The sequence below is a fragment of the Anabas testudineus genome, chromosome 1, assembly GCF_900324465.2.
Source record: "Anabas testudineus chromosome 1, fAnaTes1.2, whole genome shotgun sequence".
In the NCBI taxonomy this organism is placed as follows: Eukaryota; Metazoa; Chordata; class Actinopteri; order Anabantiformes; family Anabantidae; genus Anabas; species Anabas testudineus.
The window spans coordinates 5,417,704-5,440,702 of record NC_046610.1 but is presented as its reverse complement, the minus strand read 5'-3'; the positions used below and the strand labels follow the sequence as shown (position 1 = coordinate 5,440,702).

Sequence of the window (22,999 nt, the reverse complement as noted above, 5' to 3'; positions counted from 1 at the left end):
CAGAAGCCAGAAACCTATTTACTTTGATTAGTAAGTAATCTCTGTGAAATGCTGCTGTTGTGACTGCTTTCAATTATGTCAGCAATTCTTCTAAATATATTCAAACATAAAATCCCCTTTGATGTCTTTTATTCTTAGAAAAGCAAATATTGTAACATGAAATGCACTTTTGCACAAGGATCTATACAACTTGACTTGCAGTGTTTGAGCTACCTGTTGATAAAAAGCTGGCCATCAACTGGCTCACGCAATACTTGATTTAGCAACCCAACTGTGAGCATGATAATGTGAAAGAGGTAGACTTGGTTATCAAAGTGAAATACAACAGCATCGGAAATAAAGTCAATTCATTTATATTCTATATAGGACTTTTGTTACTTTTTCTTTCAAAAAAAACTAAATATATAATTATGAAGGCCACCTGGGCGTACTGATGTAGAAAAAGCCTATGGCTCTGTATTTTTAGTCACATTATACTGTTTATAAAAACAGATAAATGTTTGCCACCATTTACACAGCACGAAAACTGAGTTAAACCCAAATACGGTTGGCTAAGCTACTCATTACTCTTCATGACACAAGGCCCTGGTAAAGACAGAGACATTCTGTGACTTTGCACATGTTCTGGAAATGCCACATAGCGTGAAACAAAAAAAAAAAAAAAAAAGGCCAAATGTGAGACAAAGATAATAAAGAATGCTGTTAATATAATAAATTTGAGTTATTATACATGCCTTAGCACTCTTCTTTTGATCCTGGCAAAATGCCAACATATATACTTGATTTACACAGATGTATGAAAATCATAATTTCCCCAGGAGTGCCGCCTAACATAATAATGGTAGAGATGAGAGTATGAAAAGCAGCCTCATTACAGTGGCAGTCTTAGCAGTTGACAGTAACACTACTAAGTATGATCAAAATATAAAAGCATGGTGAAAATTATGGGTTATGTTAGAGGAAATTGACATGCAAGCTCATATAATGTCAATTTTATTCAAGCATTCAATTCTGTAAGTCATTCATGGCTACTCATTGAGCCATTCATTTCTCCATTCAAATGCTTCTCCATTCAGTCTCTCATCTCTTCATACGTCTGATGTAGAAGTCTCTCTGTGTGCATTAGACCATGGACGAGTCATAAAAATTAACTCCTAAGAACTGACCTGATCCATTGACCATGCAACCTTGAAACCTGTGCACATACACACACACACTCCTACACATACTCACTTGTCAATTGCCTTAAAAGTGGTGGTCATGCTTGAGAACACATGGATTTCATTCTCCCCAAGGCTAAATGGAACCAACACGCTTGCCCACACATGTTTCATTAAAGTGCCCTTGTAGGCTTAGATTGGCCTAGTATGAGTCAGGAGTTAGAGGACCTGACTGAAACACACACATAAGAGCAAATTTAAAAAGGCAAAGTGATCTGGGATAACTGAGGGTGTTCACTAAATAACCCTACGAGATCAAAGCAGCTGGATTAGATGCACACAGTTATGCATGCATGTTTGTGTGTGAGTGATGTTAGAAAAGGGGCCACCAACCAGGACTCACTTTATTTCAGCCAGTCTCATCCCAAGCTGACAGTGGTGAGAGTCTAAATTTGTTTTGGTGACATCTTTCCCTCTACTGTTCTGTCCATTCTAATCTCCTCTACCAATAAAGGAGGACTTTAAATCAGCCACAGGTTCTGCAGCTTTCTGAGGGGGATGCTGCTGGAATCACACCTGGGTCCAATTTTGCTTGAAAAACTGTCAGATATGTGAAGCGTTTGTGTGAATCAATCTGTAGTGTCATACAGGCTAGTCTGCTTCCCTCTGGGTTGGTAAATTGGTACCCTTGTGCCAGATGAGTAAATTCATCACAGAAAACAGCTGGTAGGAAGTTTTGGTGCCTACCTGTAGGTTGTGTCTCTCCAGTCTCATCTCCAGAATGTTGTTTTGCTCCTCCAAACGCTGCCTCTCTGCTTCAAGATCCTCAATTTTCTGTCTGTAAAATGCATGCACACACATTTGTTTATTTTTTCGTGTGCTTTGGTTCATCCTAAAGGCATAGCTCTGCTCACAGGCATGTGACTTCTGTGCAACTATGTCTGTTAATTCACCCTTCAGAGAGACATGAATCTTTTTTTCCATGTCTCAGATTTATAATTGTTGGTTTTTGCAACAGTTTGCGTGTGTGTACTGTGGGTGCCAACTACCTGAGTATGCTGACCTCTTCTTTGGTCACTAAAAAGCTGCTGTCAGCAGCAGAGGCCTGCTGCTTCTTTAGAGACTCCAGCTCCAGCTCCGCCTTGGACAAAAGGAAAAGAAAATGGGTCTGGTGCACAACACACAACATCAGACCACCTTTGGCCAGGTGCCTGGCAGAAACCTTTTGCCTGCAAATAAATGTTGATGACTCTATTTCATATGCTGGTATCTTTTAGAGACAGACTTTCAGACGGACAGACAGACATCCTTTCTATACCATCAGTCCACAGACTCCTTTTCCATTTCACAGTGCTCCAATCTTTAATCCCCCTAGTACTTGTTTTTAGCCTGTCTGTGTTTTAGTTTGTCTCTGATCTTGCTCTCCACTCTGCAATTATCCCTCATTTCCATTTGCACACCCACTTTCCTCTATTTCTGACAGCATCTGTCTGTCTCTCAGCTCATCCTGACTCCCGGTCTTCCCAAGACGGATAAGTAATTACTGCTATACCAGACAGGTGGATTTCACGCGTCAATACTCATTGCCATGGCTATGTTGATGTCTCCTCGGCAACAAGGAGCCATGAAACGAAGGAAGATCACAGAACGAGAGAAGACACAAAGACAGTGTGTAAGAGAGTTTAAGTCACACCTGACAAACTCTCCACTTTATCCTGGTTTTATACTACATCTCAAAGCAGACTAGATTTATTCGAACCTTTCCACAACTCATGATTAATAGAAACTTAACAGATACACATCTAATCTGACACAAATCACATAATAAACAGTTTAATGTCATTCACAGACTACACTATTTTGGCAGTGCATTTAATTTTTAGAAATGTTTCCAATATTAGCACTGTGCCTCTTGTCACCTTTCAAACTCTGTCTCCTCAGTATGGATATAAGAGGAGGAAGAAAATACATCTAGAAAGCTAGATGTGCAATAAAGCTAGCTCCTAATAAGAAAAGTAGAAATAATTATGTTAGTCAGCATGTTCATAGAGGTAATAAAGCACAGTCAACCTGCAACAACAACAACAACAACAACGAGAGCTGAGACAAGGTACCTCACACTGCTTAAGTGCTAATGGCTGAGACTAATTATTAGGTGGTAATAAAGTTACACATAGTAAGCAAGGGACTGTGTGTAAACGTATACTTACTGTTTGTAGCTGCAGTTTCAGAGTCACCGTCTCTTCCTGTGCTTTAGTCAGCTGTCCCTGAATTAAAAGAGGTTTTGGGTTGTGAGGTTTACACACACTAAACACAAAACCACGACACAGCATGCAAGTGGAGTAGAAGCAGATCTGTTTTCCAACACTGAGACAGCGATATTCATTTTATCAGTGTTGCTCAAAATGCGACTGTACCACAAATATAGTTTTATGATTTTATCAGTTTTTATTGCAGATATTTGCCAATTTGTCCACCAAGCAGGAGTAATGATTATGTAGAAAAGAAGCAGTTGAACAGCATGCACTTATGGTGCCATTAGCTGCGATCCAAGTGTCAACAACATGCATACTAAATCAGTACTTTGTATTCTGTAAAGTGTATTGGTTGGAAAATATGGTAAGATACAATAAAGACAAGATTAGTTTTTGTTTATTTGTGCGAATGCATGCACACACACACACCTCCATCTCTGCATTGTGATTCTGTGTCTTCTGCAGTATGTCCTCTGCCTCTCTGAGCCGTTTGCTGAGTTGAGGAGAGTACTCGTTAGGTGCCAGCTCAGTGTCATAGGACTCAAGTATGGCACGCATTCCATCACGCTCCTGTAACACACACACACACACACACACACACACACACACACAATACCATAACAATAGAAATCCTGCTGTAATATTGAAACATTTTCATGTCACAAAAAAAGAAAATCACGACATTACAAAATTCTGCGCAATCAGACACTGTATGTAATGGTTGTTTGAATGAGTATAGATTAACACTTTATCAAAGCTCTTTGATGCTTTTCTGAATTGGATGTGTTACATTTATATGACTATCGGGTGTGCTAAATGACAGCCAAATGCTTCTGTAAATGAGGAACAGAGTATGATGCAGCTGCACTTTTCCCATTCGAGCTGTGACAAGAGAAGCTTAGGGTTATATTCATGCTCATCTGCATTTCTCCTCATGTAATAATCAAATCAAAGACAAATGTCTCTGTAGACAAAGGATAAAGAATAAATCAAAAAATTAAATCAGAGAGTCATGACAGAGAAATGCCTTTGCAAATGAAGCATATAATATTATGCTGCTTCTCTTATTCTCTAGATGTGATGAGATAATTTAAAACTTCAAATGATTTTTTTCTCCTCTAGACTACTGGAGAATGAAAGACATGTTCTCAGCACTATACTCTGTCCAGCAACTCAACACACCAAGTATTTGCTTCAAATAACAATTCCAGCAGTCAACATCTTCACAAGTGTCACTCAGTCTGACAAACTGTCTCTAAATCTCACGAGTCTGTCAGCCTGTGTCTTTATGCTTGATGTTTGTATGTGTTCATTTGAACACAAAAAACCATGAAAGCATATTTCGCAAAAAACATACACAAATCTAAAGAGATCTCAGACATTTGCAATACATTTTAAAATGTACAGTCAAAAGAAAGGAGTCTGTGTGATTGAGACTGACAGGGCAACCAAAAAATGTAAATGGTAGTAGACAGACACACACCACAATCAGCATAATTAAATAAGAGCTTCTAAATTATTATATTTTTTTAACAAATGGTAAATTTTGCCCACCCAATTTTCTATAATCAACCTCCATTTACTCCTGATGCATGAAAGAATAAACCGATAAATACATGGACAAACCATTGTTTTTCAATGTAGACTCAAGTGACCAATGGAGGTGTGGATGCAAGAAACACAAAGCGCACTGTAACTAATTAAAGCAGACCATGTGGACATAAAGAAAACAATAAAGTTTCCATGCAATGTAAACTATACAACATCCATTACTGTACACATTAGAATATGTTACCACTGATGACTGATTACGCCATTTAATTAGTGTGTTAAATAGTACATCTGTAATGGTTGCCAGGCAACAATCTAATCTGTTAAAAACTGGCAAACAGCCTGTTTATTAATGCAAATTCACTGTCAGTCAAGACTGTTAAAATGAGGCCTCTCCTCCCTCCCTTCATTGCGCTGATCTGCTCTGCATTATAAAGCAAAGCGGTTGGCATTTTGTATCTATCAGGCATTTTATAAACAACTCACAAACAACCAGGCTGCTTAGGACCATCATAGAATTTGGAGGGTCATTTAAAGCTCAATGGCCTATTATTAATGTGGCTAATTTGAGGAAGCGTATGACATTTAGATCAAGTCAGGTACTACAATAAATAACAGCATGGCAGTCTAGATAATGCCATATTATATATGTTGACTGCCAAGTAATGGTATCTGCTTAAGAATGGCTTAAAAGCACCTTGCAATTCCTAATGTAAAATTCAATGAATAATGTGCAGCATTTGCCCTGTCAGATTAGCTCATAGGCTAGCATCAGAAAACAAACCATTTTCACACTAATCAGATTCAGCATGTGATTAGATCGAAACCAAAATAATCCATTTAAAGATGACTGAGTTGGGTTCATTTAAAACACTATATGCTTAATTTTACTATATTCGTTATGGCACTGAAACCGTGTCATTTGTCATGCAACATTACAAAATTGGCTAATGCATCCATGTGGGAACCACGGCAATGGAAGGAGACGAAGAAGAAAGGCAAACATAAAGACTGAGAGAACAGAAGTAAATACCAAAAAGGTGCAAACACATTTAGAGGTCAGTGTGAAGGCATTTGCCACTAATGCTAACCAGCAGGCCCCTTTGGCTATTTACTGTCTATTAATGTGCAAAGAAAGTCACTCACTCATCTAAATCAAAAATCTCTTCTCTGATAAAAACTCTCATTTTAAAAACACATAAACAGGGAGCAGGAGGACAGTGTGATAAAACTATCATTACTATTTTCATCATCTATTTTCTAAAAATTGCTTTTATGTCAACTGTTTTATCTAGTGCGTTAGGATGTGACTTTGCCTCTAATGGAGCAGCAAGTCTGTCTTGAAAAAATATATAACAAGCAAAATATGTGAGAAGGGCAATGGTAGCATAAAGGAGATGTAGCTTTGTGGCACAGAGAGAAGGATTTATTTCACTGGGAAGGCTGCAAGAACCTAGGGTGTGTGTGAAATGAAATTTGCTCTCCTCTCTACTTCCTTAACAACTGCTATCAAGGTGCAGCTGAGCATGGCACTTAATCATCTTCGATTTGTGAGCCAGTGTGTGGCTACAGTCATTCCTACAGGTAAAGGAGGAACTGAAGATCTGTATATCTCAGAGCTCAAGTATCTGTCTGAACGGCTGATCAATATAAAATGAATAAACCACAATTCTGGTAACAGATTCATAGTTTAAGTAATTTCTCAACCAAAAATGTCAAATATATCACTAGTTCTAGCTTTTCAAATGTGAGTACTCCCTGAGTTTTTCTGAGTTTTACACCATTTCTAGGTAGGACAGGACAATGTATTAAATTGGAGCCATGTTTAAAAAATGTTTTTTTAAATTCCTTGTGACTGGACACTAAACAACAATTATTCACACCCTCTGAATGCTTGTAAAATCCAAATGGTTGAATGTATTTTCTGCCAAAACACTTGCCAAGTCATATTTCCAGCATGCCTTTAGCCCTGCTTAGTTATAGTGGTAGGTTATTGTGTGAGCTTGAATGAGTGTGTGTGTGTGTGTGTGTGTGTGTGTGTGTGTGTGTGTGTGTGTGTGTGTGTGTGTCTGAGCAGTCACATGGTATTTGACAACCAATCAATGGGAGAGAGGGGCAAAGAGATTATGTATTCTGTGTTAGTTTTCTGTGTTCCCTGAGTATGTAAAGTAAAATTCTGCCATTGGATACTTGTGGAGAGGTTGCAGTTGTGTCTGTGATGTTTTTGTGTGGCACCTTGGTTAATAACAGCACTCTTTTCTGTAGTCGACGGACAAGAGCGTCCTGCGCCTCCCTCTTCTTCTGTTCCTCCAGAGTCCTGCTGCGCTGCTGGGATAGCTCTGCAGAAAGCTCTGCCTCTGCGCGCTCCACACTCCTCACACTGTCAGACCAAGATAAATGAAAAGGTGGAGACCAAGAGCGTGTGTGTAGGTTAATAACAGGGGACAGAGAGGGCAGGGAAAGGGGGGGAAACAGGTTGATTAGTCCTGGATGTTTAGAGAATCTGAGAAAAGCAATTCTTAGTCAATTTAGAATAATACTCCCTAACAGACAACCTGCCTGACACCAACTAATTTCTATACAGCTGCCTAGAAATAATGTGCAAGAGCAATTTGTGCCAGGTCTGATCAACTGGACAATAATCACCCCAGAGGACAATAATTAGCTCCCATCACCATCCCCTCCCACACCTGCCACGCTCCCATTCTGGTTTTTCTAATATTTCATAATGAGCCCAATACGCTCAGCAGCAGAGAGACGCTTGTTAGCTAATGAAAGCTTTCTTAGCTGGACTGAGCTGCAGTGTGAATATACCAGAGGAAGCACACAGCCCCTACCTACAGACATCACCTCTGCCTAAACAGGACAACTTTAATTAGTTCTCTCTCCCTCTCTCTCTCACAGTCTCATACACACACACACACACACACACACACCAGTGGTTACTGTCAAGAGTGCTATCAGAATCAGGACCAGTTTAATTAACTTTGTGACAATTAAGGACTTCTAAGAGATATGCTCTAATAGATACATAGGGGAGGAAACATTCAGGCAGACAGAATGAGGGAAAAATGTTTGAAGGTAGAGAGGGAGATTTTGTATGAGTGTGGTGAAGTGTGTCTCACCGGCTGTTGAGTGTATAGTTCTGCTCTTTGAGAGTGATTTCTCTCTGCTGGATCTGAATCACCTCCCTGGACAGATCCTCTGGTTTCCTACAGACAGATACAGCACACAACAGTTAGCATACACGTGTGTGAGTGTGTGTGTAGTCACATACACACAATGAAAAATCAATGTGACTGAGGGAGCAGAAAGGACAGAGAATAGATGAAAACGACAGCGTTTCCATATTCTTTTGTTAGTCGGCCAGCGGGGAGCCGGGAAGTAAAATGACATGAGCAGCAGAGGGAGGGATGAAAGGAGGACAGTGGGCCAAATAGTGGTCACACTTATACAAAACAAACTCACTCCGTGGGAGAGATTGACAGATTACAAAACACATACACAAACACACAACTGGAAGACAACAATGCAGAAGGTCACATACTTCGACAGAGATGCACCACATGACCCCTAAACTCTAAATCCTTTGTGTAATATGGATCTGTCCAAAAAATGTACGCCATTATCTCTTTATCTCTTGTGAAATGGGTGAATGTTAGTGGAGTTAAGATTTAAAGTCTATTTTTGCTGCCACCTAGCACAAAAATGACACACCAGAAAAGTGATGCAGTTTGCTCTGTAGTGCAGCTCGACATGATGCAGCTAGTTGTGGTCAGACTCAAAACTATGAACCTAATATTTCTTCTTACTTATAGAACATAAAAATAAGGATAAGGCATTTTTTTCCTGGTATTGTACTCCAACATTTTGCAATCTACTGAACGTTCTAACAAATTAGGCCCATGGAAGGAAAAGGCTGAGCAGTCAGCGGTTAAGATGAAGGTTGGGAAAACCAGAGTGTGCCATGTGAAAGTTGGGTGGCATGGATTTATCACCACCTCTACTTGGAGCCTTAGGTATGGAAATAATCTCATGACTAAAATATGAGTTCATGAATCATTTGATGGAATAACTATGGTACCCAAAGTAGGTAATTCCACATTGCCCTGAGCACAGAGGGATTAGCCTTCCCCTCAGCTTAAATGAGAAGCTGTTTTTCTGCTGTTTTTTCGGGGTGTGCTGTGCAGGCCATGAGCCAGCCATCTCTGTTAGTGTTGCAAATAACAGGTCAGTTGCATATTATTGGGGTGAGATGTTGAGAATGTGAATTACTACAAGATACTTTGTCGAGAGTAAACGCACTGTTAGAGCAGTGTAAATGGACTGTGAATCTACTTTACACTGAACACCTGACTGAATTGAGGGAAGTCATTCCAACTCAGCAATATCGTTATTTAGTTTAGAGCCTTTTTAAAGAGCTGTGGGTTCAGTTTTAGAAAACACTTTTGCCAGACTCTTACCCACCATATCAGTGTTCACGTGTTCACGGAGTAAGTAACAGATTCTACCTTACCTCTAAAGACCAAAGGGAGCTACAGTATAAGGGAACCTCATGCTGCATACTATCTTTATGTTATCTAAAATAATTATAGATACACTTCACTGAAACTAATTCAAAATTCGAAGAACTTCATTAATTCCAATAGGAAATTGCTTGAGGTGACATTAAAATCCGTTTAAGCTTTTGTTGGGGAAAAAGGCAAAACGACACCATTTTTAACAGCAACATAATTAAATAGCCTGTAGGATTAGAGGAGCATGAGATTTAAAAAATAAAAAAAAAGAAAGAAAGATGACTATATCTCAAACAAAACATGTTTAAATTAGGATATAAACTACATTTTCTATCAACTGATACTACCTCCCTTTAACAGAGAAAAGCAAATTCTCACATTTTAGAGTCTGGAATGAATCTCCTTTTGGTATTTATGCTAAAAGTGCCAAGTTGTTATCACAATTATTGACCACTAACATTCTCATTGCTTTATTATTTTATCAAACAGCAGCAAGCAATGCCAAGGATGAAACATCTACAACTTTCTGATCATTTGGTGTAGAACACCAGTTTTTCAAAATGTAAAATGTAAAAACTTACACTGAAGGGGAAGTTTAAAGTAGGTTGGGAAACACAGAAACAAAAAATAGAATCCAACATTGTGAGGAACAGCATGAAGACACACATATGGCAGAGAGAAACACACAAACAGATAAACACCTCAAACTGTATTTCAAACACACTGCGTGAAGTAGCTAGCATGATCCCAATTAGCTGCAGCTTTGAGTCGAAACTATTCCTCCCACAGGGAAAATCTTTAGACACACATGCACCAAACGGTCTCAATTGTAATTTTTTGCTGCTGAAAACACTGATAAAAGGAAATCCATTTCCAGACTGCATCCTTCTATATTGTCCCTTCAACATTGTTGAATAACAGCCTAATTTTAACAAAATATTTTGTATTATGAATACACACAGAAGCAACAACAGTGTTATCAGACTGTGTGACAGAAGGAAAGGAAATAAACACCAGCAACCAGCCAACTGCTGGCAAAATCAAGCTGCGGCTATGCAGAGGCTTGTCTCCTCCTCCAGCCAGCACCATTGAGTGTTGTTGGGGAGGTTTAACTTCTGTCCAAAAAGTTGGCAAAAAAATAAAAAAGCATAAATGGCTGGCTGCAAAATCAAATCCTGGGTTGCAGTAGACAAACTCTTCAGCGCCAGTGTGTTTGCTCCTCATTAACAACTGCTCCATTACATATTCTTTTCACACCACTAATGACCGCCCAAAAATGTCTAGTGACAGAAAAAGTTTCCATATTTAAACTAAAGCACAAACAGTGTATAAAGTATCAGTAGCTTGCAGTTATCAGAAACGACTTACTGGCCAGTAAAAGTATCAAATCAATAACACTAATACAGGGTAGTGTGCCAAAACACTGCAGCCCTGATGAGATCTTTCATATTTAATGATAGCACAAAGAGCAGCGTTGAGGCTGCTTTGTTCTGATGTCAACGTTAATTCAGATGCTGTTACATTACTGACATTGATATTATCATTCAAAGCACTGTCATCAATTTTCTTTTATGTTAAAACCAGCTGATCATTTTAGACTATACAAAAAACAGCATAATGACATTAATCCGAATGCAGTTTCACTTCATCGCTTACACTTCTTCAAAAAACTTCCACAATTAAACACATGAAAAGACTCTGAACGGTACAAATTATGAATTAATCACGGCTTAACTGCCTATGAGGCGGTCACAGTGTCCCACTAATGCACAAATCTGCGTCAATACTAATTTTCCACACATGATGGTTGTACTGAGTGTAATACAGGTGAACAGGCTGCTGAATAAAATGCTCTTACTTTCTTTATGCCTCTGTCTCGCAAGACTGTGTGAGGAAAACAACATCCTGACCCTGCTGACAATTAAGTTAGGTATTTAGTAAACAGGGGAAACAGCTTGAAGGAGTTTCTAAATGTTGATTTGCAACCTGCATTAACCTTTACTTTTGATCAGTATGACTCTCACACATATGCCTGCCCTTTTGCAGACTCTTTATTCCTTTATTTTTTATTTTTTTTTAAATCAACAGCACTCAGGCAGCCAATGACATGGCAACCTGAACACATGAATTTTAAGAAGGGCTTCAAATTTCAACTCAATCTACTAGAGTGACAGCCTACTCAGACTTACATTTTCAGAGAAATGATGGACAACCCAACCAAATTATTGCACATGTTAAAGTGAGGTTGGAATTACATCCCTATAATCCTTCCTGGTCTTTTAATAACTGTAAATTTAACAAATGCCGTCAGGTCCCATAACACATTATATAAGACTAAAAGTGAAGCCTTACATGAGGAAAGATTTCATTTCATTTTGTAATTTACAGCATGTCTACTTTTTTTCCCCCTATATGCCCTGTAGGAAGGTGCAACACACACACTCTAACAGAGTGTAAGGCAAACCAAATACAGTGCATGTTTCATTTAATATTCTGTTTTCATCAGCCAGAGTTAATCATAGAGAAAATGGTGTGCATGCGTGCGTGCGTGCGTGCGTGCGTGCGTGCCTGCATGCATGCATGCATGCTATGGACAAGGCTGCAGTGTTTATAATCTGTCAGATCTGCTCCACTGCTCAAAAGAAAACATGCAATCATTCCCTCATTACCAGTTTTGACTGGATGCATTGAGACACGCAGAGCGCACACACAAGCAGGTATCAAACGAATACACACACCTATCCTGACTGGTGCAAACAACCTACAGTGATGATGCACATTTATTTACAATAACCACAGCTCCACCTAGTGGCAGTTTTGCATATTTCACACAAATATAAATAAGCTGGACTCCAACTTTCTTAATCACACATTCAGGTACATTTTCACAAAGGGTCTGACCTTATGTTGAGTCCAGTAGTTTGCCCCAGGTTTTCCCAAGCTTGGAGCTTCTCATTCAGTCTCTAAACAATAAATGAACAAAAACAGATAAACTGTTATATGTTTATCCACACACAGCCAATAAATTATTTTGTTATTAAGTGCAGAGAAAATAACAGATATATGCAAGTTAGAGCCTGGCTAACTTGTGATTTTATGGCTGTTCACATTAACAATGCAGTAGGTCACACAATAAAGGCAGGATATTACAATTGATGAGCATGGAGCTATCAGTCAGATATTTTGATGGTACTACAACAAAATGCTTGAATCATGACAACTCAAATATACACAGACTTTCTGCCTAAACCATGTACTTCCAATATGCACAAGGATAAAATAAATTCACCCTAGGCCATATAATAATTTTGGCCTTCTGATATCAGTTAATGTATCTACACTTTTAATGTCTCCATTTCAAGTTTATGACAGTGAAATGCAGAATACAATCTTACGTTTACACACATCTTACCTCTTTCTCCAGCTCCATATTAACCAGTTCTTCTTTGGTTTTCTCCATCCTCTCAAGTTTCTTCCTTAGCCCTTCCACCTCCTCTTTCAACAGGCTGCAATTTTCTCTGCTCTCCCTGGACACAGTAGAGTGAAAAGACCAAAGGCAAAAACAAACAACAAAATTAACTTTGAAGTTTGGAACTTGTGTCTCATCTAGAAACAGCTTACTTTTGATGCCTGGCAACTTTCACATGCTGGCATGTTTTTAAAACTTGATTTTAGACAGAGTAGGACTAAAGAGATTATAAATGATCAGGTTAACACAGGCAATTTGATACCACATTAAAATGTATTTCACTAATCTGATTACTCTAAAACCCCAGATTACATGCAGTTTCACTCCAAAAAAGGGATTAAAAGAGCAAAGGGAGTAGAGGAAATGAGTGTTAGATTTTTTGCACACCATTTCAGCAAATTACAATGTCTTAGAATTGCAGAAGACAGTCAATAGATGTTATCAGTGACAATGGATGTAACCAGTGATGTTACCTTCCTACTTGACATACTTTTTGCCATTCTGATTCTTTATGAATGATGGAAAATGATTTGTGATTCAACATGACTCAATCCGTGATTCAACACTCCTTGCCACTCTCCCATAAAGCTTTGACTGGTGAAGAACCCGGGAAACAGTTGTTGTATGTACAGTTTCTCCTTTCTCAGTTGCTGAAGCTTGTAACTCCCTCATTGTGGTCGGTGTGTTAGTGGCCTCTGTCACTAGTCTCCTTCTTGCACGATCACTCAGTTTGTGTGGACAGCCTGTTCTAGGTAGATTTAGACATGTGTCATATTCCTGTCATTTCTTGATGATGGATTTCACTGAACCCTGAGGGACGTTCAGTGCCTTGGAGATTTGTTTGTATCCATCCCCTCACTTATGCTTTTCAATTACCTGTTCTCTGAGTTGCACTTTCTTTTGTCTTCATGCTGTAATGGTACCCAGGAATACTGAAAACTCAGTGACTGGACCTTGCAGACACAAGTTTCTTTATACTGCAATCACATGAGACGCATTCACTTCACTCAGGTGATCCCTATTTCACTAATTGTGGGACTACTAGCACTAAACATCTGCAGATCTATTAGATTAGGTCAGACATTTTAAAGGGGGTGAATATTAATGCAAATACTGATTTCCACTTATACATTTTTATTTAATTGACATTACTTTGTAGAAACCCTTTTCACTTTGACATTAATGAGGTATTTTTCTGATATTATTTCGTCAATATCACCAACTTTTATTGACCATGACTGATTTATAATGTCAATAAAAGGATGGGGGTGAATACTTTTTATAGGCACTGTAGATGCATGAACAATCTAGCTATCTAGTTCTACTAGCTTGTACTTTTGTATAACGACCCAAAGTCACATTGAAATGTTAAGAAGAGTCAACCTTTTAAAATAGTATGGACATATCCAAGAATGTACTTTTTAAAAATGTATTTTCTACTGAAAGGTAAAACTATATGACCTGAGAAAGGCATTATCATCTCTGAGACGCTTCAACTCCTTTTCCAGATCTGGAACTTTGGCCACCTCTGTTTTTACAGTCTTCACAATAGCAATGTCTTGCTCCTGGAGGGCAAGTCGCCTCTCCAACTCCTGACAAAAAGTGAAGAAAGAAAGTAATGTCAATAAAGCATGTGTATTCAGTGCACTGAATAGATGTTGCGGCAGGTGACAGTTCAGAGGAGAAGGCGTCTCATGTCTACAAAAACCCATTTCCTTGTTTCCCTCCCTTACTCTCTCCAAAAGAGGCAATAAACTTTATCTTATGCATTACTATTTTAAGTGTTTCCTTTCATTGTAACATGTTGACAATAATTACAAAGTTAAAATCATCTTTTGTTTTACTGATTAATTATTTCAAGTACAAAAGTACAAATCTTACTTGTGATCAAGGGAATGTTGTTATTTCAGTTTGAGCATGACAGACAATTTACTTGTCAAAAGAAAAGTCTGTAAGAACAACATACCTTAATCTTGATGATGTGCTCAGAGCAGGAGGACTGAGCAGCTTGAAGACTTTGGCAAAGCTGAGACACTTCCTGGTACTTCCTGATCATAATATCAAACAGATATGCGTGTTTAGCATTTATCTTATGCAGTACAGCTCACTATTAGCATTAAACAAAGTTGAGTAAGTGATAGTGTCCATACCTGCGCTGTAAATCTAACTGTTCCTGCAACTCTTGGTTCTCCAGTTTTTGAGCAGAAATCGATGAATCTTGGTTTTGTATCTTCTGCTTTAGATCTCTGATCTCATCCTTTAAAGAAGTGACAGTCTGGGAAAAGATTACAGACATTAGCCAACAGAAGAAACAACCACATCAGTAAAGTAGGTGTGTGCACAATGCTCTGCATCTGTACCTGATTAGCAGTGTTAAGTCTAGAATCTCGCTCCTCCAGTTTCTTGTTCAGGCTCCCCAGATTTTTGCGGAGAGACTGATTTGCCTCGATCTGCTCTGAAAAGTTCTTTGCCGCCTCAGTCTCTCTCTCCTCCAACTTTTTAATGCGACCCAAAAGTTCTTGGTTCCGATCTGCCTCATGCTTTAACATAAAATGTTCAAAAAAAGGTTTTACCTAGTCTCTACTTTCTCTGACACCTATTAATTCATGTTGGAAATAGGTTTGTACAATGACTATTATCATTATCGCCACAAACAAATATTTGCAATAGAAATGTGTAAGAATATGTGATCTGTACCTCCAAGTCTCGAGCGCTATCTGACGCAGCCTTTTCTAGTTCAAATCGAGCTCGTTTGTGGCTTAGCTCCATCTGTTTCTTCTCCTGGTCCAACTGAAGGTAGCGATTCTTATACTGAACCCTCTCTGCTGCTTCCAGCAACTATAAAAGAAAAAGAGTGCGAAGGATGCATGTTAATACTGCCTGTAATCAGCTAATTGATGGTGCTGTCCCTTTCTGTATGTATGTATACCTCCATGCTGCGTTTGTACTGACTCTGCAGGTTTCCACTTGCTGCAGAGTGATCTGAAAGTCGCTGTGGATGTTCAGGGCGGCTGATGAAGGAATTGAAGGACTTTAAGGTTGTTAAAACCGTGGTGTCATCTTCTAAATCCATTTTTAGAGCCACTGGTGTCGCAGGGCACTGCTAGGAGGTTTAGAGTAAAGGTAAGAACGAGTAAAGTTGAAGTACAGTGATGAAGCTTATTATTATTATTATTATTATTATTATTATAAACAACACAACGTAGATAAGTCACTTGCTTATATTCGATGAGAAGATACAGTGAAGATGCTAATGAGGGAAGTGGATAACTGCATGGTCAGACTCACTACAGTAACATAACAAGAGGTTTCCAGGTGACTTAATAAAAAGACAAACAGCTAGGCGATGCTAACGGTTTGTTTTCTTGCTCAACAGCACAAACATGCTAACATAGCATGTCAAAGTCCAGGTTAACGTGTTGCAGCTACGTTTACGTTACTTCGATTTACTTTCCCGTTTGTTTCTCTGTGTTTAACGTCAGATGTTTAAACTGTTGTTCTCTCACCACAGGCTAATGACAAGAAGTTAAAAGGAACTGGAGTGATATGACGTTAGCTGCGCACAAAATATGCTAACATAATAATCTCAATAAACATTAAACTCTAGCATTTCGTTAGAGACTCACTTGTGAGCATACGTCCTCACCTCAGAGATGACTTGTTTGCGAAGAGGAGCAGAATAGACGCAGGTGACTTAGCTTAGCTCTGTTAGCCTCTGTGCTGCACAGCACGTTCACAAATCCCTCCAGTTTACAAACGGATACGGCTAGTATCGCGAGACTTCCTCGGGTATCGCGAGAGTAGTCATAACGGGACTGTGCAGAAATCCCCACTTGAATATTTTACACGGTGTTCAGGTGTTGCATGGCTAAAAGATATAATATAAAAGGTCACATTCAGGTTTGCTAAACCTCAGACCGCATGAGAACCAACAGCATTTACTAAACCTTTGCATAAGGAGACTGCATTAGATTATATGCAGTGTGAATCTGTCATCAGGTGGATGGAGTTACTTTACATTACTATTACATTATTTACATTTGCATTACTAACAGTTCACTAAAGCAAGAGAAATCACTGACAACATTCACAACATCATCACTGTCTACTTTACAATCTGGAAAATAAGGATGTTTTCCAGCAGTTTGTCCTTGGGTGTGTGTGGCTTCACTGTCTTAAAAAATGTATTTGCGTGGTTTGTCCTACAGAGAGCAGCACTGCTTTATTCATTATTCTACATATTTGACACAGCATCAGAGGTGGTGGTCTAATGGACTACACACAATATATATGTTCATATACCCTAACTCCACAATTGGCTATCTTGGCATAATAACATCTGTTTAGTTTGTTGACCAGTAGGAAAACAGCAGACTGTGGCTTTTCATTATTAAAAAGCACATAATATTCTTGTGATGTGTCTATAAACTGCAGTGCACTAATGTTTTACCCACATATGTAGCAGAATAGGTCCCAGATGGCACAGATGATAGAAAGTAAAGTGTGGGCTGTTTGTTATTTCTATGAGTGGCGTGAAATTGAAGAATATGGGAAACAATATGAGCAAAGTTTTAAATCTGCGTTTAAATTGAATCACAACAAACTACTACAATTTATGCTCCTGGTGCTAACTTTGATTTAGTTATATACTGTACATTTAGTGCTACCAAATCAACCAGCAGTAACTCTCATTCCTTTGTAGAAACTTCATTGATTCCCATGGGGAAATATTTCTTCTGCATTTCACAGTCGCAGCATAGGACCCAAGGACTAATTTTAGTTCTGTGACAAATGCCATGCTCTGAGGCAGTGGCCAGACTATCCATATACATTTGTGTCTTTTGAAATGAGAAACTGGAAGACGTGCAGAGCACCAAGGCCTCCGAGGAAAAGATGAGAGAACCTCTGTGCCACCCAAAAAAGATGAACACGACATCCAGCAAGATTGATATTTTTTCCTGGCACTTGTCACTATTAATTGTCTTGCTGTTAAGAAGCTTGTGGAAGTAGTCACGCCATCCCATCACCTCCCAATGCATCACAGTGGTTGTGACAAGCTGGGAAAAGGATACACACAGGGAGGCTTCAGCAGTTTCTCATCTTGAACATCGGTTGACATTTTAATCCGGACCCATTTGTAGCAACATTAGAAAAAGCTTTAATTACTAAATTACCAGACCCAAGATCCCAGTGGAGAGCAGCGGCACAAGAGGTCAGAGCCATTGCCATCACTCACCAATATTTTTATGAGAAAAGAAGTAGGACAACATAATATAAAAGCTAGATGGAGCCACAGAGGGCAGTTTTGAAAGGCTAGGTGGGATCCAAGAGGGAGAGGTTGAAGGAGTGTGAATTCATCTGAAAAGGTCAGACAGGAGACATGGCCTCTTCAGAGTGACATAAGAGCTCCTCCCTTTCTCTTGCTGTCGCTTTCTTTCTCATCTGTTCACCCCCAAGAGTGTTCTGCCTGTTTCAGTCCACTGTCCTCACACCCACTGCCCCGAGTGCCCCTCCCATCGCTCTTGTCTCCTTTTCTTGGACACCTATCTCCCTTGCTTACTGGCTAATAACACATTTTCCTCTCTGTCTTTCTTTATCTGTCACAGTCTGACTAAGGTGCACCTTTTTCTCTTTCTCTCTGGCATTCTGTTGCCCTGCTTGCCTTCTCGACCCGCCCTCACCCTCCTAAGGTTGGGCAGAATGCAGCCGTCTCTATAACATTACATAAATACAAACACACTCATAATATGCTCATACTCACACACACACACACACACACACACACACACACACACACACACACACACACACACACACACACACACACACACACACACACACACAGCATAAAAAGTAAATCAGCTGAAGTGCCTGCAGATGTGCCCTTCATTGCCATCTGTTGTGAAAAATGTTCACAAAAAGCCATCTTACATTCAGCGGCTTTTCCACTCACAGCATGTAAACATCACCACAAACATAAATACTCCAGTGATGGAAATTGAAAAGGGTTAGGCAGCTGACATCTAAAATCAACAATATATGTTGTTACCATGTCTTGTTAGTAGCATGGCAATCTTTACATTTAACTGCTAAACAGTGAGAAGTAATAATCATATAATTCAAACATTCACATAAAGCCTCATAAAAAGTTATTAAATATAGTTACACGACTATTAAGTTTATTTTATTTGCTTTGGTGCATTTAAATATTTCCTGCATACATTTATAGTCAGGTTTCAGACTTCTAAACTGCTAGGCTTTGTGTTTATTACCATTGCTGTTAATTTTTCGAGTCAAGACGGCTCATAATGATTCAGAAAATACATGCTGCATGAGGGCGTGAAATAGAAATGCAGTCAGTTAAGTCATGCTTAGCTCACTGTAGACAGATAGAGGTCAGTTTAAGGTCAACCAGACGCAACGGGTTGTCTAATGAACAAATGTAACTGTAAACCTACAAGGGAAAGACAGAGGAAAATGGACTGTTAGGAGAATAAAATCTGCTAAGGATGGAGAAATGGGAATTTGTAGTCATTATGGGCCCATAAATTGTAACACAGGGAAGGATGGGTGGGGGTCAAAGAGTGACAAAAGGAAAACAATTGGAGAAAAAAAGAGAAGAGGGCCACAGAAAACCATGTTAGAGATCAAATGAGGCAAAGGTTAAACAGAGGAATCAATGAAGTAGTGATTTTAAACTCTTCTAATGAAGGAGGACAGAGTCAATAGCTGATTCAGGCTTCCTGTGTTTCAGTGCCGCAGGGATATGTCAACAATATTAGTTTATGGGTGACACATGCACACACACACACACATACACAGAGAAAATGCAAAGAGGAAGAAAAGGTGCTCTATGATTTATAAAGAAACCACAATCAGAGGAGTAATTAAAAATGAATCACCCCAGCTGATTAATAAAATAAGCAAGTTTGTAGTGCAAGACAAATGGAGAAGAGATGTGTGTGTGTCACACGATTTTACCTGGAGTCATTCTACAGCTTCACAACATTTCTGCACTTCCCGGGGCATCCCTCCACAGAACAGAATGCATCACACCACAAAAATGCTTTCTAGTATACAGACCAAATACAACATGAATGCTGCCTGGTGGTTTTAATATTGTGGTTGACAATAAATACAGCATGGGAAAACGTAACGCTGGTGCTGGAACACACAAACGCACAACATCGCAGTGTAAACACACAAAAAATGAGCAAAAATAGAGGTAAGTTGGTAGTTGAAAATGTGACATGTAATAAAAACACATGACAGTTGTTACAAACTGCTGCTTAACAAACTGAGCATCCTACGGTTTGGGGTGTTTGGATGATGTGTGTGAACTGTTTTGAAAAAGGATGTAAAAAAATGTGTGACAATAATGGAAAAGTGTTGACACATTTGCAAGCGAAGGCTTCTGCAGTGCTAAGAAGGTGATGATGAAGATCAAGTGAAAGTGTCTTAGCGATTGAGGAAAAGGGGAAAATGCTGTGGACAGCCTGCTACATTAAGACACTCAGAGAGTTCAGTGTCTTGACCAATGACCTTTTGACGAGGACAATTTCCATCACAGGAGTCAAACCAAGTCTGTGTGGATAAAGACCAGGAATCCTAACTGCCACTGCATAGATATAATATATAAACTATGATCCTTGCATATTTGGGCATTGTTAGGTTAAGGAATGAGGGCAGGAAGTTATCACGTTGGCTCTCCTCAAAGCCATTAGCTGCAGTGTTTAATTGTGATGTCATAGGATTTAGATAATGGACTAGGAAATGCATTATGGTACGGTACTGTCTTTACACGCTCAAGTCACTGGTGAAATATAAGCCCTAATTAAAACTCCATCACATATCATATAAAATAATGATTGTAGTGATTGAATCCACCTGAGTTCAGCAGTGACTCATGAGTTCCTTAGTGGTCTCGCTGTAATCAACATCAATTATGAGGCGACTGGAAAGATATCTTGATTTGATGAAGTAAGAATTTGGCATTTAGGAGTGTGGGGGTGAGGTGTTACAGAATTAATAGCAGGTTTCTGGACAATTGCAGAAGGCACCAAAAAACCCAGAATAACCACTGAGCGGCTTGTTTTGTTATGAAAGACAGGACTTTGTGTTTGCAGTTGTGTGTGTAGTTGTCTGTTTGCTTAGGTGAACATTAACTGGCATACGACCAATTGCACAGATGCATTTTCTCCACCTATTGACTTGACTGGCACAAAAATATGAAGAATCACAGGGTTGCTGCAGGTGAGTCTGGTGAAAGAAAGGAGAATAAAACTAAACACACACACACACACACACATACAGGGAAGAAAATAAGTAATGTAATTTTGGTGCCAATCATATGAGATAATGGGAGAAGAGGGAAATTGTAGAGAATGGCTGAAGAGATGGAGGAGAAACTGCAAGAGAAATGGGGGAAGTGGCAAAAGCGGAGAGCAAGATGAGGACAAATAGCTGCAGTCAACAGTCAAATGTAAGAATTTACTGCATATTAAGAAACGTTTGTTACAAATGCCATTATGATATCAATAACACCAGGGCAATGAAATTGTATATGTGTAGTATAAGCTTATGGTGTAGTGATCTGCCATAGTTATAACATTATTCCCCACTTATTGGGAAAGGAAATGATTAATAACATTATTTTAACACCTGAAAAATACTTGCATTTCAATAATGTTTTTTCATAGTATGATCTTAAAAAGCAACAACTTGGATGTGTCAAGTTTTAGTGGGTTACCAGTTGCCATTGAAAGTTTTTCACATTCTTCGAGACTCTAGCCTTAAAGGTTACGTGGGCGGTGAGATGCAGACAAACGGCTGCAGACATAAAAGACAAACACTGACAGTGGTTGCATTGTCAGGGATCAGAAATGAATTGGAGCTATGGCAACATACAATAGTGGCCAAGATTTCATCATCAAATATCAGACGATCAAAACATCAGATTTGAGCCACTTCAGCTTGTAATGTTATTGTAGCTCAGCCAGTGGTGGTGTGCAATCAGAAGCAGAACCAGAACGCTACCAGAACATTACCACAGTTGGAAGGTAAAGCAAAGACAAATTCATGGTCAAGTCTTCAAGTCTTGGCTCAGGCAGAAGAAGAAAACTTGTCATCAACTTGTGGATAAGTACCATTCATACATATACATTAAAACTGTTGCTTCATGTGTGTATGATATCACAATGCACTCGCCTTGGTCAATCCACCTCCAAAAGGCGACCAAGTGTTAACATCTCCCTGCTTTCATTATTTCACCCTGTTCTTGTCTGTTCTCTCTTTACTTACTTTCTGTCATTATACACATCCCCTATACAGCCAGTCTTTTGTCTTTCCTCTAGTTCCACCACCTGAACACCTAAATCCCATTTTCCCCAATCGCCAAGTCTGCATACCAGCCTAGATTCACTCATACTCTGCCAAACTGTCCATTGTGCTTTCTTTTCCACAGCTCCCCAGCCTCTCTGTTACCTGGCTGTTTCTCCACACTTTGATTTCATGCCTACCGTTTGGATTTTGTTCCTTTGCCTCACCCCTTGTGGTTACCTGTTTAGTTGGTTTTGATTTCTGCCTGTTTTTGACTTCTCTTTTTGATCATCCTTACCTGTTCAGTTAACTTCTGTCATAAAAAAAAAAAATAAATAAATGAATGAATCTGCTCGATCTGTGTTATGCTGATGAATCTGGCCATGATTTGTGACATCAACAAACACTGAAAATTGAGTATGAAATTCTAAAAAGCCAGTTTGCAATAAATTGCCCAAAAAGATGTAGAGAGATAACAGACAGACTTGTATAAGACTTGGTGTACTACACTTGTTGTACATTATCTCTCTTTCTCCTTTCTTATGTCTTGCAGCTTGTAGCTTTGCACTGACTACTGATGCTACTGCACATTAAGCACAGGACTGTAGCCAGAACAGTTCTTGGTATTTTGTGAAGAAGAAATATTTCCTCTGTGGTCTGTGATCTGTTTCACATAGAAAATGACTGTTTGATCTATGACCTTTGCAGATCTGATAGCATTTGCTGGAT

General features: G+C 39.1%; 1 protein-coding gene across 4 annotated transcripts in view; it reads right to left on the bottom strand.

Moving 5' to 3' along the window:
- The window catches only part of mad1l1 (mitotic arrest deficient 1 like 1), a 53,783-nt gene extending 37,078 nt beyond the window's left edge, over positions 1–16,705 (bottom strand). Inside the window, exons 1-15 of one of the 4 annotated variants that reach the window (XM_026359068.1) lie at positions 16,599–16,705; positions 15,882–16,055; positions 15,650–15,790; positions 15,313–15,492; positions 15,103–15,227; positions 14,919–15,000; positions 14,414–14,544; positions 12,896–13,010; positions 12,385–12,446; positions 8,092–8,178; positions 7,202–7,346; positions 3,845–3,985; positions 3,371–3,427; positions 2,210–2,301; positions 1,908–1,998 (exon numbers count right to left, since the gene is read on the bottom strand). In XM_026359068.1, coding sequence (XP_026214853.1) covers positions 1,908–1,998; positions 2,210–2,301; positions 3,371–3,427; positions 3,845–3,985; positions 7,202–7,346; positions 8,092–8,178; positions 12,385–12,446; positions 12,896–13,010; positions 14,414–14,544; positions 14,919–15,000; positions 15,103–15,227; positions 15,313–15,492; positions 15,650–15,790; positions 15,882–16,025 — 1,593 coding nt within the window. In that variant the 5' untranslated portion in view covers positions 16,026–16,055; positions 16,599–16,705. Of the gene's footprint in view, positions 1–1,907; positions 1,999–2,209; positions 2,302–3,370; positions 3,428–3,844; positions 3,986–7,201; positions 7,347–8,091; positions 8,179–12,384; positions 12,447–12,895; positions 13,011–14,413; positions 14,545–14,918; positions 15,001–15,102; positions 15,228–15,312; positions 15,493–15,649; positions 15,791–15,881; positions 16,056–16,578 lie in introns of all 4 variants that reach the window. The other 3 variants (XM_026359067.1, XM_026359069.1, XM_026359066.1) reach the window with 3 other exon arrangements.
- Between the last annotated feature and the right edge of the window lie 6,294 nt (positions 16,706–22,999).